Genomic DNA, 22,740 nt, shown 5'->3' on the forward strand with positions numbered 1-22,740 from the left:
TTCACATAACTGAAAGAATCAACTCTTCTTTAAGTCGATTGAACTTATCTTCTATTGATTTTGCAATTTCTATTACTGTCACATAAAGTATGCATTTCAGGTTTCTCTTGACTAGGCCTGAGAATTTTGATGGACTCGAGGAATTGACTGGACTTCTGTCCATGATTGCCAACACAGTCAAATTTCTTTGCTTTCCCATGAATTTAAGTTTTGCGGGTGTTAAGAGTGGAACTTTAGATTATTGGTTATACAAATACTAACATGCTTGTTATTGAACACTAACAGGCTGTTGCCTATGCCCCTGTCATTCTATTTCCAATGTGATGTTATGATATATTAACAGGACAAGTGTAGCCCTATCACCCTCCCTCTGACTTTTTGTAGCTGGTGGATTTATGGGGGTGCATACTGGCACTGAATTAAGACCTTGTAGTTTTTTTTGTTGCCTGATGTGGCAGAAGCCAGGAAAAGTATTCACAATGTTCGCCTGTCCTTCACCAACTACAAGGCCAAGATGACTGACCTCCGATGTCCTGATGAATCTATCACATCTTCCAGAAGGGCATTGGAGAGGATTATTCATTATTTCTACTCGGATCTCTTTGAAAGCCATGTCCACCTGCCCACATACCAAATTGCACAGGATGGATATGTTGTTCCCAACGTCCTCCCTTCCGAAATCCAACACGCCATTATGTCGGTAAAGACACATAAAACACCCGGTCCAGACAAGGTCAGACCTGAACACCTGAAGAATCTGCTGCCAGTACTCGTCAATACACTGGCTCAGCTCTTCACAGGCTACCTGTTCATATGCAAGGTTCCATCCCAATGGAAAACCAGCAGGACTGTTGTACAACAAGGGAGACATCCACGACATCCATGACATTGGCAACTATCGCCCAATCTGCCTGTTGTCCGTCATCTACAAGTTGTTCACTCAAGTCATCTTGAATAGAATAGACAGAACACTAGATGAAGGACAACTATGTGAGCAAGCTGGGTTTCAAAAAGGATTCAGCACGATCGACCATATCCACACAGTGACCAAGCTCGTTGAAGTTTCTCGAGAGTTCAAGATGCCACTCTGTCTAATGTTCATTGATTTAAAGAAGGCCTTTGATTCTGTCAAGACTGAAGCAGTCATCGAAGCCCTAGCCAAACAGGGTGTTCAAACTCAGTACATCAAGATCCTCCGCGAACTGTATTATAGATTCACCACCAGGATCTCATCATTCTACAAGGAAGTGATGATTGATGTAAAGAGAGGTTCAGCAGGGTGATACCATTTCACCAAAATTCTTCAGTGCCACCCTCGAGAATGTCATGTGACGACTAGAATGGGAAGGAATGGGAGTGAAGATAGACGGTCAGCAACTACACCACCTCCGCTTTGCTGATGACATCGTTCTCATAGCACTAAACACTAGCCAAGTAGCACAAATGCTGGCTGACTTCAACCATGAGTGTAGAAAGGTCGAACTGTAGCTGAATCTCACCAAAACAATGTTCATGAAAAACAAACTAGTCCCTGACGTTCCATTTGCTCTCAACAGAGCGAACACCTCCGAATGCAGCAGCTATGTGTACCTGGGTTGAGAACTCAACATGAGGAATAACTTGGAGCCAGAGCTGTGCAGGAGGAAGAGAGCAATGTGGAATGCCTTCAAGAGCATTGAAGAAGTGGTTAAGAGAACAAAAATCTCTGGCTCCAGGCACATCATTTCACTCCACTGTTCTTCCTGCACTAACATACTCCTCAGAGACCTGGGCCCTATGAAAACAAGATGAGAATGCTATTCAGGTATCCCAAAGAGGAATCTAAAGAGCTATGCTTGGAGTACCACGTTTCACACAAGTGAGATAAGGAATCCGGAATTCCGAACTCTGTTGACAATCAAGAATCAGGGACGCTGTCTCATTTGCCAAGGTGTCAAAAATCAGATGGGCTGGACATGTAATGCGATTTAGAGACAACCGCTGGACTAGAGCTGTTACCAACTGGATTCCATGGGACATCAAAAGACTGCATGTCGCCCACCAAGGAGATGGTCAGACTTCTTCATCAAAACCCTGAATGAATTTCCTGTTCCTCGAGCAAGCAGATATCATTGGGCTACACTAGCACATGACAGGGTGAATGGAGATGTTATTGGTCCCCGCTTGAGCAAATCAAAGATCAACAGGATGACAAGTGATACAAGTGAGTCTTCCACCAATCCTTAGAGTGTATGAACAGTACTTGTGTGGGTATAACTGGGCGTCAACTCAACCACTGAAACTGGGCATCACAGGTACCACAGAGGCTCCAGATACAAAGAAGAAGTGGACCTTAGAGCTACTTTCAATGATATGACTCTGTGGGTGAAGGCAACAGGGATAAAAATAAACAAAACATTACATGAAATGAAAATTTCTGCGTGGCAAAAATAACAACCAACTAAAACAAAAAGACCCCAAACTGAATGGGAAAAAATGTTTGCATTCAACACATCAGGTAAAGGATTTATATCCAAGACATAAAGCACTTCCATAGATCAACAGTAGCAATAACAAAAAAAAAAAAGTAAAACCCTATGAAAATTAGGAGAGGACATAATCAAATGCTTCTCTGAAAAAGACAAAAGAATGGCACACAAAAAAAGAGCTTATCATAACATTATCAGGAACATCTAAATCAAAATAACTATAAGATATCATTTCACATCAGTGAAAATGGCAAATATCCAAATAAATATTGTAAACAATCTTTGTTGATGGGGACATTCTGAAAAAGGATCTCTCATCCACTGGTAGGAATGTTGTCTGGTTCAACCACTAAGGAAAACAGCATGGAGACTTCTCAGAAAAGTAAGAATTGAGCTGTCATATGACCCAACAATTCCACTTCTGGATAGCTACCCTCAGGATACAAAAATATTCATTCAAAAGAACATGTAGATGTATTATTTATTTCAGTTTTTAGCATAATAGCCAGGATATGAACTCAATCCAGGTGTCCAGTGAAAGATGGTAGACAATGAAGATCTTGCATGTATGTATAATGGAATACAATGAAATTGTAAGGAAAGGTAAAATTATACAATTTTCCATCCAGCAACTTGGATGGAACTGGAAGATATATCAAGTCAAGGTATTTAAGTAAAATAAGTGAAAAGAGGACAAATACCAGATAATCTCTTTTATGTGGTGTTTATAATTGCAGGACAATAGAATGCAAGGTATTAAAGTGGGTATGCTTAGATTACCTTCAACCCTAGATTGTAGAAATGAGAAGGACAGGGAAGGATAGAAATCAAGGGGGAAAGTAAGAAGAGAACAAGAGGTAAAAGGATCAGGGGGTAAGGCTGTAGAGGTAAGGTATATGTATTTATCTAAATCATATAGTCAATACCACTGTAAGCAAAAACCCCAAGCTATAATAATAAAACTTAAAAGGTGCCTCTTGGAGAGATAATACAGTGGGTAGGGTGTTTAACTTGCAAATGGCAGGCCCAGATTTGAGCCTTCCATCCCATATGGTCCCTTGAGCCACCAGGAGTGATTCCTGAGTACAGAGGCACAAGTAACCCCTGCGGATTACCAGGCGTGGCCCCCAAACCAAAGGAGTTCAACTAGGGTGTGGGAAGGAATCTGGGAACATTGGTGGACTGAAGTAAATGTTGATGGTGAGACATGTTGGGGCACTATATGCTTGAAATTGTATTATAAATAATTTTATAAATCATGGTGTCTTAATTAAATAATTGAAATAGAAAAAAGAAAATACAATCTTATTTCACGAGAGATGCTGAAAACTTTCATCTGGTTTCTGAAAGTAAGAAGCTATAGATCATAACTAGTTGGTATAGTGAGGTCACTCAAAGGCCTTCTTGCCTTGGTCTTATGGACATATGTAATTGACTGTACATATCTAAAAAACCTGGGAAAAGTTTCAGGAGATTGATTCTTTGGGATCCTTAAGAATGGTCTCAGCTTCAAGAATGCTGACAATAGTTGCAAGGTCAACTGAAAAGAACATACACATTCTCTTTTATCACTTGTATCACTTGTATCACTTGTCTTCCCATTGATCTTCAATTTGTTCGAGTGGGCACCAGCAATGTCTCCATTTGTCCCTGTCACATGCTAGTGTAGCCCAATGATATCTGCTCACTCCAGGGACAGGAAGTGCCTCAAACCGTTCATTCAGGGTTTTGATGAAGAAGTCTGACCATCTCCTTGGTGGGCAGCCACACAGTCTTTTGACGTCCCGTGGAATCCAGTCGGTAACAGCTCTAGTCCAGTGGTTGTCTCTGAATCGCATTACATGACCGGCCCATCTGATTTTTGATGTCTTGGCAAACGAGACAGCAGCATCCCTGATTCTTGACCATCGACAGAGGTCGGAACTCCGGATTCCTTCTCTCACTTGAGTGAGATGTGATACTCTTAGCGTACCTCTTTCGATTCCTCTTTGGGGTACCCGAATAGCGTTCTCATCCTGTTTGTGTAGGGCCCAGGTCTCTGAGGCATACATTAGTGCACAAAGAACTTCCTGTATCTCTGAATGCATCTCTGAATGCAGCAGCTATGTGTACCTGGGTCGAGAACTCTACATGAGGAACGACTTGGCGCCAGAACTGCGCAGGAGGAAGAGAGCAGCGTGGAAAGCCTTCAAGAGCATCGAAGAAGTGGTTGAGAGGATGAAGGATCTCCGGCTCCGGGCACAGACATCTTTTCAATTCCACCGTTCTTCCTGCACTATTCTCATATATATATATATATATATATATGTGTGTGTGTGTGTGTGTGTGTGTGTGTGTGTGTGTATACTCATGTTATTTTGTTGTTGTTTGTTGTGGAGCCACATATGGTTATGCTCTAGGGTTACTTGTGATTCTGCACTCAGGTATCACCACTGGTGGTGCTCGGGGGACCACATGAGGTACCAGGAATCAAACCAGTCTTGGCTATGTGTAAGGCAAGCCTAAAAGCAGTACCATCACTCTGACCCTCATTTTCATGTTAAAGTTGAAATTCTATATCCTGTTCTTCTTCTCTACCTGGTTTCTGAAGCACTTATTTCCTGAAGTAGCTAGAAATGGGACATGGAACAGGTGAATGACTACAAAAGTGTCTGATTACCCTCTAATTTGACTGACAGACATTTATCTAATAAAAACCAAGGATGCCATGGCAAAACTGTGATTGAAAATACGGTTACTGCTTGCACAAAGGTGATGATAATGTTGGTGATGGAAAGGGTTTACCTTATAATATTATATTATAATAATTCTGCATTTACCTTATAATATCTAGCCTGCATTCTCTGCAATTTCCTCTTACTAGCATTCATTATTTTATCCATCTGCTTAATCAATATTACTCATTTCCTTAATACCAATTATGTACTTTACATTGTATTACCTTGTATTGAGTTCTGAGCATGCTAACATCTGGGAAACACAAAGCTTATGTTGAAATGCTTACTGAGAAATTTCTCTTCATAGTGGATCTTAGAGTTCTTAAAGGGTTCAAGCCAAATAACAAAATCCTTTTTGAAATTCTCAAGGCAAGTTATTAGGTATTGATAATCTTTTTAAAATTCAATAAACTGAAACTCACAGAGGTAAAGTTACTTATCTAGAATGAATGGAAAGTCAATAGCAGAGTTAGATATTAATTCTCAATAAGCTTCATATTTTAATGTAATGAGGTCTTATAGATAAGATCCCATTAAAAAACTTTGTATAAAGTTTGATGTATCTTTTGAATATCTTTTAGTAACAATAATAGCTTTGTATCTAAATAGAAGTAATCTAATCTTAGTTGATTCATGCATTCTGGATCTACATTTTAAAAATTTTTATTTTTTTATTTTTTTATTAGATCACTGTGAGGTAGACCATTACAAAGCTGTCCGTGATTAGGTCTCAGTCATACAGTGTTCCAATACTCCACCAGTGTGAAGCAGGCTTATATTTCTAGGGCTATCAACACAGGATACATGAACATATTATTTCTCTACAAGCTGCAGAGAGTAGTGGTCCAGAGCTACCAGAAGAATTTGTGAAATAAACTCTGGGGTGCTTCAAACCACTCCAGTAACAATATATTGGGGTAAGATACTGGATTGGATTTGTTTTAAATAATTTCTAGGTGATTCTAATGCACAATTAGGGTTGAGGTGGCTGAAAAATAATGTTTTCATTAGAAAGCAAAGTAATCAAATTCACCCAATTGGTACTAAAGATCAGATAGTTTATAATGTCATTGAAATTTCCAAAATGTGGAGATTCTGATAAGTGTGGCAGTGTTAGAAAGATGTCCAGGCAAGTTTGGGAATTACTTCAAACAGGCCTATATTCTTAACTCTTCCATCTTGCACCAACAGCTGCTTCGCTTAAGTAGCTCTGGCTTGAATTCAGCTTCCTAAAATCAAATAAGTGTCAAACACTTATAAGATGCCTATATTAGAGCAGTTTTTTTTCTAAAATTGAAATTAGTAAAAATACACATTTTTTAATACCCCAGAGCCTTGATTGTAGATCTGTCCTTTGTTCCTTTATCATCAGTGTACTGCCTATGCAAGCAAAGTAGAATGGATGCCTGCAAGCAATCACTGAGATTTTAGAACACTTGAACTGTCACTTTTTTCAGGGGAAATACTATAAGATGGAGGTGGATATCATGTTATCCACATATGTCTCAGAATAGTTATGTAGGATATATCTTCCTATTCATTATATTTATTCTGTATGTTAACTGCAAAATTTATTTATTCATGTTTGCAATTTCTGTAGGTAGCTCTTTTTAATCAACAAGCAATAATACCTATCACATTTTTTCCCATATGAAATGTGTGGGTAGGCGCATCAAAGAGAAAAAAATTCATATCCCAGTTTAGCTCTGTCTAGCTATGTGATCTTAGGCAAATCATTAACCTTTCCAAACCCCAGTTTCCTTCTATATGAAATGGGATGTGATTATCTCTTAAGGTTGTCATGGAATCTGAAAAAAATAATGTATGCAAAGTGCATGCCAGTGTGCCAACTACATAAATGCTAAATATTAATGTCACTGCTTTATCCTTTGAAAAATGTGAAGGAAATGAATAATTGCTTTGGAGAGTAAAATAATTTTTAAAGGAAAAGGTTATATTTGATCCATTACACTTATTTAAAATATAATTATTTGAATATCCAAAACCTAAAATTAAGGAGATGATGGATTATTTATCTCAAAGGAATGCTAGAATAGCTTATGCATTCTTTTATTCTCTCTATCAAACTCATTTTACCATGCCCCTAACATTTTATGGAGAAGGCTAGAAAATATGTACCCACTAGAAGGTGGAGAAATTCAGTTTATTTCAGGCAAGCCACAGGAACCTCCTAAGCTTGGATGGGGTGGGGTGGGAGGTGATCAAGCCATCAAAATGTTACTTTAAACGCTAAATCTTGTTTGTTTTTTCCCCACTATGGCTTCAATCCTTATTTGAATGTGAATAGATTGATTTATCTCTAAACTAATTCGGGGAATAGCAAGTTCAAAGATATATGTCTCAGGAATATTTTATTTTATCTGGAAAGCAAGAAAGAATTGAGTTGGATTTATTTATTTATTTTTTTGTTTTACCACTGACTTTATGAATTCTACTATAAAACACTAATTTTCATCTCACCAAATCAGGAATAGTTACCTCTGGGGTAACCATTTTCATTTTTTTCTTTCCAATATTTACTAGTTGCTATGTCTTTTTCAATTCTTAATGGTGTGAGTTGTAATATTAGGGTAAACTAAAATGCTTTTCTTTATAGTGGGTCTTTCAGGCATCAGACGATTAAAAAGCAAATGCAAAAGCTGGAGAATGTGGTTCAATGGCAGTTTTGCAGGTACGTGGCTTTCCATTATGGCAGCATGACAACTGCCAGACACGCATAGTGGCATTGCTGGTTCTGATTTCCTGGTGGCATAATAGAAAGAGGAACTCACTGGCAGCCCACCGCCAGATGTGTGTGTGCATCACCAGGGACATTGCAGAGAACACTGTGACCAAGTGTGTCCCACCCCCTTTATCTCAGGGCAACAACAAAGGGAAAATAGGAAGGGAAAAGTCATTTCCTACCAAGAGCCTGCCCACTCCTGGGCAGATTGGAGGCTGGCAGCAGGAAGGCGGGAGGTAAAGAAAAGTCAAAAGTCAAAAGCAGGGGTGTATCAGGAAAAACCCAGCTTGGGCTGCTGGGCTGAACCTTATCATTGCTGCTTCTGATATGTGTCAGAATAAATGCAGGAAGCAGCATTGGCCTAAAAGTTTGGAATGCTGTGGCGACTGACATTAAAGAAAAAGAATGTTGGCATTGGAAGATTTGACCTAAAACTTTCCAAAACCATCCATTTTCATTATTAAACTATTGAAGAGTGACAAGAAAGGCATAGATCATTTATTTATTTGAGAAGGTACTCAGAGATTTTTTTTTTTTTAGTAGAACAACATTCAGGACAGATTTTATTATGCCCAGCTTACGTGTTTGTCAGGTTTTAAATAGTTTACATATTTTCTGGCAAGTCTTTAAGGAAAAAACAAACAACAAATCAGCCCAGAAAACTTTTATCTCCTAGTCTGTGGAGCACTGTAAGCACAGCGTTTTTAGGGAATGATGACCACAGTTGTTTTTAAGATTCCTGAATGAAGTCATGAAGCCTTCAAAATCTTGGACCTCAAAGTCTGGACTCATATTACAACAGAGTTGCTTTACAGGGACCAGCCTTTTTTAACTTTGCGTCTGTGGCTTCATTCTTCGGACTTGGAGATTTGTTTTTGGATATTGTATTTATTAGCCACATAAGAAAGGCAGTGCTTTAGTTAGATTTTCTTAACTCATGGCAAAAAGAGACACAAGCAGTTCATTTCTGGGTGACACTTCTCGAATCAGGTGTGAGCAAGCATCCTGCTGACACTTCCACAGTTCAATGAGCTGCAATTAGGACTGTGGGACCTCAGCTCAAGAGGGTTAAATATGTTGTATGGGGACAAGATGTCTAAGAGACTTACACAGGCAAGGAGCATTGTGACTAATCAAGAAAGGACAAGGTATTCAGCATTTCCTAGACTATCATCTAACACCATCTATTTTCATCTCTCAGAACTCCTTTTCTCAGAACAGGTTTAGAAATGTTGCCAGAGAACTAGGGTTCCTTACAACCACACAGCTAGCAATCAGCCCCTGAGAGCCCCGTCGGGGAGGGAGGCCAAAGTCAATTGCCATGTCTGCTTAAGAGTCCAGGACAAGGGAGCTTGTCTGTGTTACTTGTGCCAGTACTTGTCTTTTTTGGGTGGGGAGGTCAGAGGAAGGAGAATAGTTTGGGCCACACCTAGCAGTGCTCAAAGATTACTTCTGATTGTGCACGTAGGAACCACACCTGGCGAGTTTAGAGGACTATATAGAGTCCTTTCAAACCTGGGTTGGCTGCATGCAAGGCAAACGCCCTACCCACACTGTACTATCTCTATTGCCTCGGTGCCAACATTTCTTGAGAGAGGATCAAGTGGAATCCAAAGGTACCATGCAACACGGAGCACTACTGCTGGAATCAAGAAGCCCAGAGAACTTTGACCTTAACTTACCAATCATTTGTTCTTAGCATATGTTCCTGAACTATATAGCCATGGCCAGGATAATATGATAAAACTCCAACCAGAATCAAACTGCTGCTTTTTTCTCGGGTAGAGATTTTGGCAATGTTTTAAGGATGGTATTCCTTGGGTGGCATTCATTGTCATGGAAAATAATCATCCATTCTTTCAATTGGCAACATCCATTGATGTTATATTGTGAGCACCACATTGGCCTATTGAGATACTATATGATTAGGGTATTTTCCTAATTCTTAAGCAACTTTTGGGTCATTAAAAACATTAATATAGTGTTGGTTATCACTTGTTTAGATATAAAACCAGGAACTTTGTTTTTGAAGTAGGTATAAGTGATTTTATATACATGGTATATCTGGTCTTATATTTGATCTTAATTTTCCATACTATTTTCTCCATAGTACTAATACCATAGAAAGAGGAGGCGGATATGCAGGAACCCATGACTTATTAATTCTTTAACTGATTAAACAGATTTCAGCTTCTTTTCCCAGCATGAGGCAAATTGTAACATTACAAAGCACCACCTTCTCAACACCCATAAGGAGAGAGAGATAGCAAAAGGGAATGCCCTGCTACAGAGGCGGGGGGTGGGTGGGGAGTGGTGGGAGGGATACCGGGATCATTAGTGGTGGAGAATGGGCACTGGTGAAGGGATGGGTCCTCTATCATTGTATGACTAAAACGTAAGCACGGAAGTTTGTAAGTCTATAACTGTACCCCACGGTGGTTCATGAAAAAAAAATTTTTTTTAATTAAAAAAAAAGCACTACCTCTTTCTTCTGCCTTATTCACCCACAGAACAGGCAGCTCAGATGTCATCTGACTGGATATGGGAAAGCAAAGGGACCACATTTGCAGCGCTGCCAGAAGGAATACCTCTGTAACTGCTGAGTAGATTGTATGGCCACAGTTTTTTTCTCCCTGAACTCAGCACAGGTCTGAATGGAGAAGAGAATGCCAGGGCAAAAGTAAAGTCAATTTGTTCTCCTGAGTTTAAAGAAGCACAAATTCAAGCTCACTCTGATTCACATGAATTTCAGATGATTGTTGGGTATTCAATAGGTAGGTTGGCAAGTACGTGCAAACTTAGACATCCATCTGCAGTTTTTTGTTTTTGGGGCTATACCCAGCGATGCTCAGGGATTACTCCTGGCACCATGTTCAGGATGTCTTCCTGGCTCTATGTTTAGGCTGTCCTCCTGGCTCTGTACTTGGGGTTTATTCCTAGTTGGGTTCATTAGTGGTGGAGAATGGGCACTGGTGTGCCATTCTCCAGTGGCACACTGGAGATCCACGGGGTGCCAAGGATCAAACTTGGGTCATTCACGTGCAAGGCAAGTACTTAACCCACTGTACTATCTCTATAGCCATCCATTGGGACTTTAATTTATCCCTCTTCTCATTCATCTGGATTTTTAAAAGGAAAGATTCACGCCCGGAATATCAGAACATTGGATTCTACTTCACAATTAAAAGAAATAAGGTATTTTAGAAGAGGAGATAAAAGCAGGATTATTGCATTTAAAGTTGACATTGATACCAGTTGCTTAAGAGTTAATTTAAGATTACTTTTCAATTCCCTAGTGAAGACCGTAAATGGAAGAAGACAGAAGACATTCTTCTCCTGGCCCATTGCTCACCCATCTTTGTGAACCTACAAATCAGTAACTTCCTACATTGTTTCTTACTGATTAACTGGGTAGTTGTAACCCCAGCACTAAGTGATAACACTATTCTTTCTCTGATTATTCTTTGTTCGGTTCTCACAATTCTCTGTGGGCTTACTCATCTTGTGGAAAGCACTGTGAAACATTTGGATGGGTGGGGAGAGAGCAGTGGGTTTCACATGACCCACTGATATGTACAAATGAAATGTGTTTAATGTGTTTACCAAGTGTCGGAAAGAAAGTTGGGGCAACTTTGTAGACTGTGACATGAGCAGAAAGATTCTGGTGACTGATGGGTCAGTGTGGACCAGTTGATAATTGTGCTGCAAAAGACTGAACAGGAAAGCAACCTCATTCTGGAGGGCAGCCAGCAGAGAGCAGACTAATTCTTCTTTTAAATGAAAATATGATTGCATAAAATACTTGTATTAGTTTCAACCTCAGTTTTTGAAATAAACCAAAAAAAAAAAATAAACAAACTCACATGACTGTATTCTTTTAGAACTGTATTTAAAAGCCTCCATGTACTCTAGAAGGAAAATACGAAGACAGCACAGCTTTGTTCCTTGGAGTGGTTTCTGTTCTGGGAGTGTAAGTGGTGCTTGCTATATCAGAGACCATTACTAGTGGGCTGGAGTGATAGCATAGCATGTAGGGCTCTCGCCTTGTACATAGCCAACCTGGGTTTGATCCCTGACATCCCATCTGGTCCCTCTAAGCACCACCAGAAATAATTCTTGAGTTCATAGCCAGGACTTAACTCCTGAGCACCACAGGAGGTGGTTGAAAAAATGAACAAACAAAAAATTTTTAAAATAGAGGTCATGATCAGCTCTTGGTATGGCCAAAGACTGGATACTTACTATTTTAGAATAAGTCTCAAATATACTGTATGTAAGAGTTTTAGAGTAAGTCTCAAATACACTATCTGTAACAATTTTGTACTCTGATTTGTGGTACAATTTTATTGAGGGAGCTTTAAAAACTTTTATTGAATGTTATCTCCACTTATTATTTTTCAGTTTTAAAGGAACTATGGGTCACTCACAGTTATGGGTCACTCACAACAGTGCTTGATATAGTTGATATGGTGCCAGGGAACAAACTCAGGGCCTTACACATGTTATGGGTCTCTTCACTTGAGCTAACTCCCTAATGCATTTGCCTATAAGACAATAACCACTTATGAACTTACATTTTTTATGTGTTAAAATCAAGGTATATTTTCTAATCAATGACACCCTATCCTTTAATTGGTTGCTTTCACACTCATCCTTTAGCAATTACTCTTTTAACTAATTAAGTAATTTTTTAAAATCTTTCTTTTTATTTTAATTTTTTAATGTAAACAAAAGCCAGACTATTGATATAATTCCAGTATTGAAATTGATTAGAAAACAAAGCTCCAATATTAATCCATGGTTTAAAAAAATCAATTTTTATGTGAAAATTTTTATCTCACCATGGGTTGTTAAGTCCTTGTCTAAGAATTTACCAAGTTGTTTATTGCAGTTGAGCCTTCTGTGTTATTGTTTTTGTTTGTTGAGTTTGCTTCCATTTTACTTTTCCATCTAATTTGTTGTGCTCCCACTGGAATTTCAGTATTGAGGTGTCACCCCACAAGATCAGAAACTTTAAGATCTACAGTTTGGGCCCATGAGTTCACATGGCAGCAGCTGTAGGAGATGAAGCTTCTAGAAGTTCAGTGGTGAGGGACATTGCTTACCATCCTGACTTGGAGAAGACCCCAGAATTCCCAGCGTAGGCGGTGGGTGCCTTTATTTTGCAGTTTGATGTCTCTGCACAGAGTATTAGTGAAGCTCTGGCGTTGCAGATGCAGCTGCCAGCACTTCAGCAGAGTGGGGACTTAACCCACCCACCTCCCAAGAGTGCCCCAGAGTTTTCAGCAATGGGACCTATGTGTCCATGAACTTTAGCTGCTTGGCTTGCATCTTCTCAGAGATTTAGCTGTGAATAGCTAGAGCAGGGCGGTGGGTGAGTCAACATCATAGCAGCTGTGGTTGGTCTAGAAATTGTTTATAAAGATACATGTCTTTATGGAGGACCAGTGGAGACATCCCCAACCTCCCCATCCTACTCCTCAGTCATGTTTTTGGCGCACAACACATTTAAGGAGTTCAGAGATTCCTGACATTTGGGTCTTACAGTTATGAGAAAACCAGGGCACCTGACCTTATACTTACATATTTGTAAAAGAGGCACAGACATGAGATAAAATTCACTCACAAATGGAAATTATTTCATAATGAATCATATCATGTTCAGTGAATGTCACCAAAAACTTGTTTCTCCCACTTTGTACTTGGTGTATTCAAATATGGGACATTTAAAACTATGACTGGTACAAAAATATAAAGATACTTCCATATGATCAAATAAATGAATATGAGAGGTGCAATTATTCAATATATGAATAAAACACTGAATGACAGGGTCAGGCAATCAGTATAAATCCTGAGTGGAAAGAGGTAACTTCAGGCTGTGGAAGTGCATCAAGAACACGAACAGTGAACTGGCTTTTGAAACCAGTCAAGGATTTGAATGAGTAGAAATAAGGAAGTGGGGAAATGTTTTCTTGCCCAAATTTGTTTTTTAGTATCTATCTTCAGAAGACACAGGCCTCAATGAATTCTAAGTGGATGTGTGTTTTTAGGCCCTGCACATACATTTGAAAACACAGCATACACTTACAAGATTAGTTGTTCTTCTGAAAACCAGTTTGAATAGGTCTGTTTTTCTGAAATTTTGAACATTTCTCCCTCCCTCAGGCTACACTGACTCATGACAGTGACAACACCAAAAGGACAAGTGAGACAGATGTAACCTCAGGAGACTTCCAAGGGGCACCTCTCTCATAGGTCCGAACGTGAAGGGAATGTGGCCCATGACTCACAGAGGCTCTGGCATTGGGCAAGATGACTAAGTCATTCTCTGAAATGAGTAGAAGAGGTTTGGTTAGCAGGTAATTAGGAAGTCTTCTGAACAAACAAGTCACCATTCTGGAAGAGTCTATACCTGTGGTCATGCTGGTGTATGTGTAGGTCATGGAAGCACATCCCCCACATTACTATGCCGTACCTTGGCTGAGTCAAGGCTCCTTCTCATCTTCCTCATTCTTGTTCCTTTCCTGTCTTGTCTCTTATACTTTTAAGATCAATTTGAGCATTCCGGAAGAGTTGATGAGTAAGATTGGGTATTCTGTGGGCTGGAGCGATAGCACAGTGAATAGGTTGCTTGCTTTGCACACAGCCAACCTAATTTCAATTTGAAATGGTCTCCCCAGCACCACCAGGAGTAATTTCTGAGTGAAGACCCGGGAGTAACCCCTGAGTGTTGCCGGGTGTAACACCCCAGTCCCCCAAATAAGACTGGTATTCTTTCTTACATTTGCAGCTTCATTCTAAACTTTCAAACCAAGTGCTAGGGATCAGAGTGATAGTACAGCAGGTAGGGCTTTTGCTTTGCACATGGTCAAACCTGGTTCAGTTCTTGACATCCAATATAGTTCCACGAGTAATTCTTGAATGTAAAGCCAGAAATAACCCATGAGCATCATCAGGTGTGACTAAAAAGCCAAAACCAACCAACCAAACAAACAAAAACAACCGAACACTGAAGACCTGCCATTCTGCCTTCATGCAAGCTAGATCCCATTGTTTATTTGAAGAAGATTTCTTCCTTTTTTCTGCCTGGATTTGGACCTCAAAGACATGTGTGAATATATTTCAGAGGTCTCCTTTCATTTAAGCAGTGTGTCCCAGACATGTGGCATCAAATTGTATTTATTTCCTTTGTTCCAGTCTTTCCACTGGCCAGAAGAGTTATTATGCTCCACACTATACAGGAGAAAGGTTTATAAAATACTGTGCCTTGGCTCAACTCACAAGGCTTCTAATTAATTGATCTAAAGTAGGAATTAGAATCAGGTTTCAGTTGTTTTAGTTTGGGGGCCATACCTGGCAGTGCTCATGGGCTATTTCTGTTCAGGGTCTCTCCTGGAAGTTCTTGGAGGATCATATTTGGTGCTGGGAATTGAACCTACGTCAACTGCATGCAAGAAAAATACCTTAATGCCTGCACTATTTTTCCAGAATGTACTGTTGTGTTTAATCACTCCCAGGTGATTATAGAACAAGTCTTTAAACCCATCTTGCCAGTGTGAAATCTACTCAGAACCAATTAAAATCTGTAAAACCAGAAGGCAAGGATGCTACAATGCAATGACTCATGAAGCAGGATTTCTCCCGCAGTTGTTGGAACAAAGCCTGTTGCGGTGGCAACAGTGGCAATGTTGAATTACCTTAGGTTAAGGATGTTGACATTTTTATCTGCTTTTGCCCTTTAGCTTCAGAGTGGCTCTCGTCATCACCCTTGTGCTAATTTCTATACTACCTTTGTGAAAGTTAGAGAACGCCACCCCTCTTTTAAGAGTCACTCCTTAGTATTTTTTGGGAAGCTGTCAGAATAAAAGGACACATTGATGAAAACTTTGCAAATGATGCCCCAGAGATCTATGGAGTGCACAGTTTGCTAGGCCACACCCTGTGACCCATTATGTTCTGGTTTTTCTTGTTGAAGCAAGTCATGACCTGAGCTAGTGACCTGGAGACTATCCTTGTAAGACAATTGCTGGCAAGCTGGCCTGGACATACCCTCAGATAAAAGACAACTTCAAAGTCTCAGGTGACGGGTTAAGATGTTCTCAAAAGAATTCCTGCATCATGGCTGTGTTATGTGGCTTCACTCGGCCCAGGCTGCTAAGGAAATGAATCCAAAGTTGACCAAGTCAGTGTAGAGAAGCCTTCTATAATTAATAAAATTAATGGCAAATGTGCCTTTGCTTGGCAACTTTAGATGGCTTTATTTGCTTATATAGAACTAAAGACCAATATAACCTGTTCAGCCTTGGCAAAATTGCTTAGCAAGTCAGGCTTATTTTCAGATTCCTCAATATCTTCTTTTGTCCCTTTCTTCCTAGAAGCAAACACCAAGAAGAGGCAGTTATTTACATACGGACTATTTGGATGGAAGGATTTAGGCCTGCAACAAGCCCCTCCTATCCCTCCCCCTGGCTTCTGGATTCCAGGAATGGTTTCTGTCTTCATTATAGCTATATTTAGGCTGCTTAATTATAATGTTATAACGTCACCATTCACTAGAACTTTCCAAAGTGATAGAAATGGTCTGTAGTATGTGGTGTTCAATATGACACATAGATATGTGACTATATCACATTTGAGGGAAAAAAAGGAACTTTCAAAATTTTTAGATATTTTTAATTAATGTGAATTTAAATGACAACACATGACTATTGGCTACTACAATAGATGTGGGAATGTCTAAGGTAGTGGAAGAGGTTGTTAGACTTGTATACTCCTTATAGTCAAGAACATTGTATGAGCTCACTGAATCCTGACAGAATCTTGTAAGGCAGGTATTATAATGTCAGTTTTATTGATTGGACAATAACTGAAGTTGCAAGAATTATCTGTCTGGGGTTTTAGGATGAATAAAGAATAAAATCAGCACTTACACAAGGTACCCTTAACTGTAAGGTCTACACTTGAAGTTTTCTAGGCAAAGGAGATTTTACTGTGAAGAGTAAGAAATAAATTTTCAAATAAAAGCAATAGTAACAACTACCAGGATATTCCTACCAAACATTACCACATGGAAAAAGGGAGTTGCCAAGTGATAGTGAATAGTGTGTGTGTATGTGTGTGTGTGTGTGGTGTGTGGTGTGTGGTGTGTGGTGTGGTATATATGTGTGTTTTGGTGTAGTACAGAAGTGGCTCACACAGTAGTGTGGTACGAGAGGTGCTGGAAGGTTCTGAAGCTTCTATATTGGTGAAAGCAGATTGTCTTCAGTTGGCCTTGGCTACTTTTCTTATGCTCAGAGGCCCTTAGTATTGCCTCTGTCCATCAGATTAAAGGTGGGATTTGTACCCCGAGAGGAAGCATCATAGTACTCACTTATTTTTTTGTTGCATAAGACTGAGTAGAGCTACATCTAGGTCAACTTCTCTTCACTGAGGCCCAAATGCTGTCCCAGAACCTCTGATAAACTGGTTTCTCCTATCCCCCTTTCTCTTCTCTTTAGACAGTAAAATATTGTGATTCTACATTTATGATACTTTCTCCAATGTCTTGCTTTATTTGTGGCTCTGCCCTGTACCTGGTAAATATGCCCCTACTGTAAGCAGTGATTTGGGGCTTGTATACATCAGATTTGCCTGGAGTATTTTCAAAACTACAACTGCTAGGAATCCACCCAGTAAAGCTATGCCCAAATCTGAAAGAGGGGTCTGGTCATAAGAAATTTCAAAAGGCTCCCCACTAACAACAGTGCAAGCAGGACTGAGATGCATGGCCCTTTTTCATTAGCCATTGTCTACACCAATCCCAGTGCATTTGCCTCTAAACTATTTGATCTCAGGGTACAAGGGAGGTGAGTGTTGTGAATGGGAAGTAGTGGGTGTTGTATGGGGTAAACAGTAAGGTGTTGGACAAGTAGTTCATGGAACCTGACGTGAAGGACATAGGAGATGTGTCGCAAGCTCCACACAAGGCTCCTGACACCAGTCTTACGGATGGGGGAAGAACCAGGAATCATGATGGAAGAGGGGGCTTTATTGTCTTTCTTCCACTTAACATCCTTCGCTGCAAACCTTTGTTTTAAACCCTGCCATAGAAACACCAAGACAGAAAACAAGGGTTCCTGCGATGGAAAAAGTTACAGGTACAGAAATAACAAAAGGAAGAGGAAAATCAAAAACTAAATCACACAACTGAGCAAGAATAACTCTTGTGTAAACACTTGCTTATCCCCACTTGGTTTATTACCCAGCACAATTAGCTGTCAGTCATATCATTCAATATGCTTGGGCTGTCTCCATTGTCATTCGTATTTAATTGCAGCAGTATTGTCTGCTTATACCTTCTAGGACTTCAGGTGGTCTGTGCACAGAGTTCAAACAAATTCATAAAGCACCTTAGTACAGTGTCCACCTACTGTGTCTCTCCTAAGGATTGTGTATCAAGAGAAGGTCTGCAACATCTTTGGCATTGAAGCAATCTACTCTACTTTTACACTCCCCTTGCCAACTTGTACCCTCCACCATGGCACAGCTTGAAAGTTTCATTTATAACCCTGATTTAAAACCGACATCCTTTGTTGCTTTGTTGGGGACATAACAGAAGTAAAGATAGGCTCTCCAGGTCACAGGGAAGCTGAGTCTCAGGGAACAGGACAGGTTGTCCTCTTTCCTGGAAGCCCCCATGCTGAGCGTCAGCATCACTGTGGACTTGAGAAAGTGTGTGTGGTGGCCAGTGTGGGCCCTTGAAGGACTTTTGAAAGATGACAAGCACTTCTATCCTTGGTCACTGGACTTCTTCACACCTTCGGAGCTAATGCCACAGAGGTTGCATAAATTCCTTCCTCTGTCTTTGTAGCTTGTGCATACACATTGTGTGGCTTTCTTTGCTTAATATCAAACTTTTGAGGTTCATTTATTTTGTGTGTATTGTTTCCTGTTCATAACTGAGTTTTCCATTGTGTGAATAGACCTCAATATATTTATTCATTCATTTATTGGTGACCGTTTGAATAGTTTTGAGCCTGAAGCTATTGCAATTGCTGCTGTTCACAATCTTGGTGATACCTGGAAGTGGAACTTTTGGGTAATAGAGTATGTATCTACCACCAACATAGGAGAGAGTTCTGGGGTTTTAATTTGTCCTTTTGATTTTGTAATTTTAGACATTCTAATATTTGTGTAGGGTCACATAATGCTTTTAATTTTCTGTTTCTTGGTGATTATTGAGGTTGACTACTGTCATATGTCTTGGCCACCTACAAATAATTTTTGATGTTTTAATACTTGATGATAATTTCATTATATTATTTTAATAGCATATACACAAATTTTTCCTTGTACTCTTTCACTACCTATTTTTAGGCTTTTTAAAATTTTATTTTGTTTTTAGGTCACACCCAGTGGAGTTTAGGGCTCACTCCTAGCTCTGCACTCAGGGATCAATTCTGGTGGGGCTGGGGGAAAATAGATGGTGTTGGGGATTGAACCCTAGTTGGCAGCCAGCACAACAAATGTCCTACCCAGAGTATTACCACTCTTGCAAACTTAAAAAGAATTATTATGGTATCATGGAGAAATCAAACTCCTTCCTCCTAGGCTAACCTGATATAATCGTTTTCTTAAGTTATTCAGCTACCTAATAGTAAAGGGAACAATGTTTGTTTTTCAACGCAAAGAAGAGGATTCATTAAAACTGAACGATTTAAGGAAACTGACTAAAGGCAAACTATGTATAGTTATGTTGGAATTTTAATATAGTTTTATTTAGATATAACAAAATGTTTTGCATCAATTATATCTGCCTCAAAAAGTGGCCAGCCTCAGTGCTAAGAGTAAGAACAAGGCTGAAGAAGTTCTGTCGGCAAAAAGTATTCTATGAGAGAATACTTTTCCAGAGTTAGTATGACATTGGTGCATTTGGCTTAGATCGAATGAGTTATTGTTAAGGAAAAAGTTTCAGTTATTGGAATTGAAGACTGCCAATCAGTTCTACGAAGTGCTGTGATGGGATTTCAGAGAAGGCTTTACTGGTGAGTTACAGAAAAGTTCCCCCAGGCAGGGTGACAACTATAAAAAGAAGTGTTAAAGAGGAGCAGAAGTCACAGAAATGTATTCAGGAAAAGGGCTGATTTTCTGTTCTAAGGAGATATACAGTGCTCTTACTGCTTGTTGGTGAACTGCAGTGGCGCATAAGAAGTATGGTTCTTCTTGTTGGAGAAACAGACTGTAGTTAGTCATATACCATTGATTAAATCTTCTCCACCTTCTTAGATGCTTTTGTCATCCTTAGGATTAAAACTGATTCCAAGGCTTTCTAAATTGCTAACTTAGATATTTTTTAACATAAAAATGTCTGATTGAGGGATTATTCAAAACTAATATTTCTTTGAGTTCTCTACTTCAGGACAGGAGTGAACCCAGTATAATTGCTCATGTCAGTTCTTGCTTGCTTGTCTTCTGTATTGGCCTTTGTGGCAGGGACCAGTGGAGGGCCCTGAGACTTGACCTCATCTTTATCTCATCCCTGTTCCTGCCCTCCTACAATTTCCACTGCACTCTAAGTTTTGAAGTCTTTGGGATTTGGGGTGGGCTTTTAAAAGGACACATAAAAGCCATGATCTGGTTCAATAGCAGAACATGTGCCTTACATATGCCTGGGTTCAATTTCTGGCACCACACAATAAATTTTTTAAAATTAAATTAAAATGCATGTAAATACAGGAAAGGACATAAAACTTTGGGAATTTTATCATGACTTTTGGGGGGCTTCCAAGCAGTGACCAGGAGGCCTGAAAACCTCTCCGTTAAGCCTATGATTCAGTGTGAAGCCTTGCAATACCAGAAGCTTCTAGAGCTATGCTCGGTAATGCTTGGGTAGGTCAGCTGCATGAATGGACCTCAACCTGTTCTGTGGCCCTTGGTGTCACTCTCTATTTTATAAGAAAGTTGCTAAAATAGATCCTTTATAGGAAAGAGGACATGGGGATAAAGTTAGGCAAGAGGAGATGATTCTGTCCCCCCAATCTTGATATTTCATGACTGAAAGAAGTATTTACTTTTCCGAAGAGCATCAAATATGAGTTTAAAATACATTTTTGGATAGACATCAAGCAACATATAAAAATAGACTCGGCGCTTAAGAATTTACCCTTGGAGCAAACAGGTTATATGAACCTCTAGTTTCATCCATTATCAGAGACATGGATGAGGAAGCAAACCAGAAGGAAAAGAGCTGATTTGTTCTGCTGGTGATGGTCTTTTCTTCTAAATTTCTTCTGTTCTGATCAGCTGACAGGTTCTCCCCTGCCCCTAAGTAAACTTGTATATAAAAAATATTCAGTATTGTTACTTCACTCTCTGTTCTATTTTGCAAGCAAATCTCTAGTAAATTTTTCAGAAGTACTTGATAGAAATAGGAAATATGGAAGAAGTCTCCAAGGAGAAGACCACCTGTGGTGTTGTTTCTCAAGCTTTTTTTTTTACTGAGAAAAGTGAATTTTTAATTAACTTGTGAATCTACTTATAAAACACAAGCAAAGTTCACAACTATAAATTTAAACCTTTTGCACTAAAAAAGCAAACAAACAAACAAACAAAAACAAAAAACCCCACAAAACAACAAACAGCCACAGGCACGAACTGCAAACCTGTATTGATTATCAACTCGTCTTATGGTTAATTCTTAGCAGTAATTCAGTATTTCGAATTGGCAATTTTCGTATTTTAGCACCAAATGCCTCCCACAGAGGCCCTCGGAGCACTGTGCTGCCAGTGTCAGGAGCTGCTTGCGCACACACGCCACTCACCACGCAAACAGGGTGGAGATGAGGCCCACAGCTGGGTGCCCGGGCAGGGGATCAGACAGAGGGCACACAGTCACAATCTTTAATCTAGTGCATTCGCTAAAAAAACTCCAGCTTTCGCTCCCAGGATTGCCCCCGTCCTTGTATTTTAATATCATGACTTAGAAGATGCAGACGCTATTGCCTAAATATTACTCTATACATTTCCATCAGTGCTCAGGAAAACACTTAAAGTTGCTATTTAATTTACACCATAATTACTGGGTTACAGCTTAAGCTCATTTGCAATTTTGGAAGCAATATTTTTGAAAGCGATGGACATCCCTGATATCCGCTTAAACCGGACCCCGTTCAGAGACCGTCTTGGCAGCTTGCACACCTCCATCTCCCACTGCACAAGGTTCCCCGCGTGCCCATCGCCATGGACACAGAAGAATAAGAAGTGCTCTTTTTGCTCGTAGTCACAGTTATTGGCATCCAGCACTTTGCGGATTTCCCGAATCATGTCACTGGGATCCATGGAACTAGTGGTCTTCATTCTCCAAGTAAAGCGCAGGGAACGAGGCTTTGCTTCTTTGTTCTCATCCTTCTGCTCAGCGGATACATTGCGACTCCTTGTGAGTTTTGACCCACTGTTAATCGTTTCCTTTAGAAGAGGCTTATACCATAACTTCATGGTCTCTGTGCCTCAAGAAGGGAGAGAGGTGTTGCTTGCCTCAGGCTGAAGTTGGTCAATTAACAACTTGAGGCCTTAGCAGATGTTACCATCTAGAAGACAAACAGACTTTTAATGTGAAAAACAACAACCTAACTTTAAAGTTTCCAATGCTTGTGTTTCTGATGATTCCTAGCTGGACTGGAGCCCATGGCTCTTTCATTGACAGTAAGCCATATTTTAGCTCATACCCAGATGTACAAAGTCTATTCATTGACTCAATGACTCACTAATTGCCTTTAAAGTTTCATTAAAAGCTGAGACATTACTAAAGAGCTTACATTAGTCACACTTTGAT

At 39.7% G+C, this 22,740-nt stretch overlaps 1 protein-coding gene across 1 annotated transcript; it reads right to left on the reverse strand.

The window, feature by feature from the left end:
* Positions 1 to 21,866: 21,866 nt before the first annotated feature.
* Positions 21,867 to 22,403, reverse strand: LOC101556368 (MAP/microtubule affinity-regulating kinase 3-like). The gene has a single exon (XM_055126662.1). The coding sequence runs from the start codon at positions 22,401 to 22,403 to the stop codon at positions 21,993 to 21,995; it is 411 nt and encodes a 136-aa protein (XP_054982637.1). The 3' UTR covers positions 21,867 to 21,992.
* Positions 22,404 to 22,740: the final 337 nt, after the last annotated feature.

This window comes from Sorex araneus, chromosome 1 (genome assembly GCF_027595985.1).
Source record: "Sorex araneus isolate mSorAra2 chromosome 1, mSorAra2.pri, whole genome shotgun sequence".
Lineage (NCBI taxonomy): Eukaryota > Metazoa > Chordata > Mammalia > Eulipotyphla > Soricidae > Sorex > Sorex araneus.